The 4,568-nt window shown below is 39.8% G+C and overlaps 2 protein-coding genes across 2 annotated transcripts; both read right to left on the minus strand.

Moving 5' to 3' along the window:
* Nucleotides 1-2,668: 2,668 nt before the first annotated feature.
* Nucleotides 2,669-3,020, minus strand: LOC108382945 (uncharacterized). The gene has a single exon (XM_017639314.1). The coding sequence runs from the start codon at nt 3,000-3,002 to the stop codon at nt 2,673-2,675; it is 330 nt and encodes a 109-aa protein (XP_017494803.1). The 5' UTR covers nt 3,003-3,020; the 3' UTR covers nt 2,669-2,672.
* Nucleotides 3,021-3,072: 52 nt separating this feature from the next.
* On the minus strand, nt 3,073-4,562 carry LOC108382944 (uncharacterized). Its single transcript, XM_017639313.1, has 2 exons — nt 4,266-4,562; nt 3,073-4,178 (listed from the first exon to the last, which is right to left on the minus strand). Exons 1-2 carry the CDS (start codon nt 4,554-4,556, stop codon nt 3,084-3,086), a joined length of 1,386 nt encoding a protein of 461 aa, XP_017494802.1. The 5' UTR covers nt 4,557-4,562; the 3' UTR covers nt 3,073-3,083.
* Nucleotides 4,563-4,568: the final 6 nt, after the last annotated feature.

The raw sequence follows: 4,568 nt of genomic DNA on the forward strand, positions 1-4,568 counted from the left end.
CACAGTGAAAGAGTAGCTTTTTTGGATTTGGGCACTGGAAGAGCGGCTGTTTCATCTTTATTACACCCCAAAATTTTATTATCGTCTGTTTATAAAATTTGGTAGTTTCTGCGGTCATGGAAAATTTTTTAATTTTTAGAACTTTGTTAAAAGGATTACAGCATCGGTCTGAATAACTACCCTGGCAGTTTACGTTTCTTTGGTATTTCAATATATTGAAAAATAGTAATAACTTCAATAATAATATAAATTTTTTCCATGAATATCCTTGAAGATTTGCAATATTAATTTTTAAAAGAATTATATTTTTACGACTAATATGCATACGACCACATCCTTTAATTTCGTCCCCGTAAAATTAATTAAAATGGCATTTATAATACCTATTAGGTATCCTAGTGAACCAAAAAAAAATTATTTTCTATTTAATTTAGTACCCATTTTGCTATTCTACATTGCACTCCATTTTTTAAATAATTTTTGGAAGTAATCATATGTTCGACATTTCAAAGTACTAAAAATAAATCTGACATCAGAGAGAAAAAGTATGAACGCAGTTTTCTATATTTGGCCCATAGTTTCGAGAGTTAATTTATTGTTTCGAATCTTTTGATTCTTTGTTTTTTTTTTTTTTGTTTTTGTTTCATGGTCTTATTCGACCATCTGTATAATAGTAATTTAAGCGAGGCTACCTTTGCCTAGGGCGCCAAATATTATAGTTATGTTTAGGCATTGAGTATTATAATTTGATATTGCTGTAAAGGAAAGTAGCCACAGAGTAGCTAATTTATGTAAGCCCGGTCAGCACTTCTAAATGGTACGTGGTAGCCACGATAGGCTTATTTTCTAAAAAAATTTATTCTAAAAAAGGAGTCCAACGCCAGACCAGACAATTGGCAATGGCTAATTCAATAAATTATTTGATTTATCAGAAGTATCTGTAAAAATAGGTGCGAAAAATAGTAAGAGTGCGAAAAGATTTTTCAATATAAAAAATTAAATTAAATTTAAAAAAAATAGCTAAAAGGACGGTGATAAGATATTTTATGGAGCTAACTAGAGTAGGCTCGCGAAAACTGTAAGGCCTTTTGCTTTTAAATTGGGATGAGCAGGGGATAAGGCTTTTAATTCAAATCGAGTTTGAAGGAGGCAAACAATCTTTCTTTTTTATAGTTTGTACAAACTTTATAGACGCATATCAAGTCGCACTATAACTTATAAGATTGATTTGTGAATGAGAAATATCAGGGTGGGCTGTTGAAATGGCAGAGAAGATTACGTGAAAAAGCCTTTCGTTCCAGTATAAGATTTTTAACAGAGTGACTACTGCCTGTCGTAGCCTGCTATGTATAAAATGAGACTGAGAGCAAGCACCCTCGCTGGTTATCAATGGGTTGAGAAGTTAGCAAAGTATCTGTGAGTGAGCTATTTGAGAAGTGCATATGTGAATGCGCCTATTTGCCTGGTTGAGTTAAAGCTGGTCAGTTTTTAGACGTTATTTGCGATAGGCCTTTGCGACTATAAGAAATTCATCAGTAGGCCAAAATACCAAAAAGACCAAAAACCAACTGGTTAGTTCATACTTTTAATGGAAGAAGATTTCGTGATATTACATGCTAGTTATTTTAACCAGATTTTTTTTATTCCTTTACACGTACTCTGTCGCTTTAGTTCGCAGTGTTACTTTATGTACACAATCGACTAAATGTTTTTAAATGCAAGTAAATTTAAAAAAAATCTCGATCTGTAGAAAAAATATATCTTTTAAATATTTACATACTACACTATAACTAAATAATTTTATGGAAAAATCAATAGCATTTTAAAAAATAGATAAATAATTTATATGTTTAAAAATGTACGCAAAAAGTATAATATGTTGCAAACAATAGGCATAAATCTTTATTTTTAATTTTTTAATAGATATGTCGTGAGCATGATTGTGAATATGTATGTATGTGTAAGGTTTAAGGCCAATAAATAACAGGCTAAGCGCTTAGTAATCAACATATCCGCGATTTTTGTACTCTTTATATTATATACATGTATAATTCGGAAAAAAAGTTGAAACTTAAAATTATTTTTTATACGCGTTTCTATAGTTCTCTCACAATATAGAGACTTCAGGTTTCAAGAATACCCCTATTAAAAAATTTTGTTTCTATACTAAATTTTTCCCGCGTAATTGTAATCAAAAATATAGTCACTTCGAACTAAATAAAAATAATAAAAACAAAATAATATATTTTTTTTAATTATTTAACTTTATTAAGTGAACTTATAAATTAGATTTTATTTAAAAAATACATTACATGCATGAAGATCATTTTTATTAAGTAAATAGGTAGGAAAGTAAGTATTTATGCAGGTGTGAGTAAAATCAAATGCGACTTAACTAAATAATAAATGCAAACTTAAAAGCAACATTAAATTCTAATTAAATGCTACTTGAGTGTAGTAAACAAAATGAGGAAACACATGTTACAAAAGTCAAAAAGAATGCAAAGCTAGTAACAAAAAAAAGTAATTGAGTCACTTAGTAGAGTGTCTTGCCAACTGCGACCGTGACTGTGACTGTGAGGATACATGTCTATGTATGTAAGTAGAGCGTAGCTGGGAAGTCGGCTTATTTACTTTTTATCACAATTACGTATGAAAAATTTCTTTAACTGCTAGAAACCGCCACGCCCACCGCCACTGCGCCCTGAGCCAGCCGCACCACCACCACTCGAACCGAATGCGCTCCGCGGCACAAGTATGCGCGGCAACGTCAGCGATCGCTTAGGTATGCAATGCTTGAGCGGCGAAAATGGCTTCGAGCGCAATTGTTCTTCTGAGGTGCTCAACTTGCAGTCCCTTTCGTTGGGCTCTATCGCCATCTCTGTCACCTTCACCTCAACAGGAGGTGGTGGCTTTTCCTCTACTACTTGCTCTCTTGCTGGCATTGTCCTTTGTAAGCAATCGCATTCATCCTCATCCTCCTCCACTGCATAGTCATCCATGTCGGCGTCGAATGAGGCAATGGGCGCTGTGGCTGCAATAACGGCCAGCGTAGCAGTAGAGCCTCCAAAAGATGGCCATTGTCACGCGTATGACTGTGCAGTCTGCGGCATAACACCGTGCGCATAGGGCGCACCACTACCGTGCGCGTCAAGACCATTACCCGCGCTGCCGCCGCGCTCCACCAGATTTTTAAGCCGACCGCGTAGCTCCTCCAGGCTTTTCGACTTTGCCTTGTTGATGCGTTTGTATTTCACGTCCTTTGGTTTGGTCACCGAGCGATGGTTGGACATGACGCGATTGTAGTTCGTCACCTGCGATTTGACGCCGGTCGAACTGCCATCGACGTCAGCGCCAGCCAGCGCACTGATTCTCTCCGTGGTCGGTGTGGCAGCTGTAGTGCGCAACTGCGGCACCATGACGCTGTAGGCGGTGTAACCGTCTTCCTTTTTCGGTGACTCAAGCGGTTGTGAGATGCTGAGTTGACGTTGCGGCGAGGGCGGTGTGATGCGCACATTTTCTTTCGCACGCTCCGGCTGAGTGATGTTCGCTGCTGCATGTGGCGTCGCATGCGAAGAGTTGCTGTCGATTTGTCCTTCTGTTGAACTCGAACTCAGCGCCTTCTCCGAGCGAGTTCGGAACTTATCACGCTTCTCTGCCACATCTGATGTCGGCTCCGGATCCTCCTCCACCGAGTAGACAGTCTCCAATATTTCCGGCCGTCGCAGGAAGCAGTTGTTACGTCGTACGCCACTGTACTTGTTCAAGTTCGTCTCAATGGCATCGGAAATGGAACGCACAATGGTGATGCTATCACCAGCACTTTGACCCGTGCCGGAGCCGTAGCCACCGCCACTGCTGCGACGACGTGCGCCAAACGGCATATTGCTGCTATCCGAATCGATATCTTCCAGCACCACTGCCGAGTCGGAGTCGTTAAGCGAATCCAGCTCCGTGGTGTAGTTTGCCTCGATAGCGTCCAGTCCATGATCCGACAGTCGATTCGAAAGCGTGTCGATAATCTTTTGCTGCCGCTGTATAGTGAATTCGCGATGGCTGAGTAAGCTCGCAACCTGTTTTTGCTTCCGCTTTAGCCGCGATTCGAGTAATAGAAGTTGCGAGGTCAGCGTATTCATCTGATCTGTCTTCTCCTTCTGGTAGCGGTATTGTTGTTGTATCTGCGGATGAACGATATTGCGAATGAGTAACTGAATATACATTTACATATGTACGTTATCTAAACAGAGTTTTCAGTTTAAACTCACCTGCAGCGCATATGCCTTCCGCCACTTCATGATGTGCTCCGCCTGATAGCGCACCTTCGTACGCAACTCCTCGATCATGAGTCGCGCTGTATGCAGGTCTTTTGGATTCTGATTCATCATATTTAAGCGCAGATTGCTGGTGTGCGTGCTCACCGGCACGGGGGGCCAGTGAAATTCCGTTTGTGGCGGTTGGTTTACGTCATTCGGTAATGAGCCGCGCGGTTTTGGTGTCAGTGGTTTTTTGGTCACGTCACTGATAGCTGCAGCTAAAGCTCCTACTCCGCCACTCATGCTGCTATTGCT

This window comes from Rhagoletis zephyria, unplaced genomic scaffold, assembly GCF_001687245.7.
Source record: "Rhagoletis zephyria isolate East Lansing unplaced genomic scaffold, Rhagoletis_zephyria_1.1 Rzeph_scaffold_29630, whole genome shotgun sequence".
Taxonomy (NCBI): Eukaryota; Metazoa; Arthropoda; class Insecta; order Diptera; family Tephritidae; genus Rhagoletis; species Rhagoletis zephyria.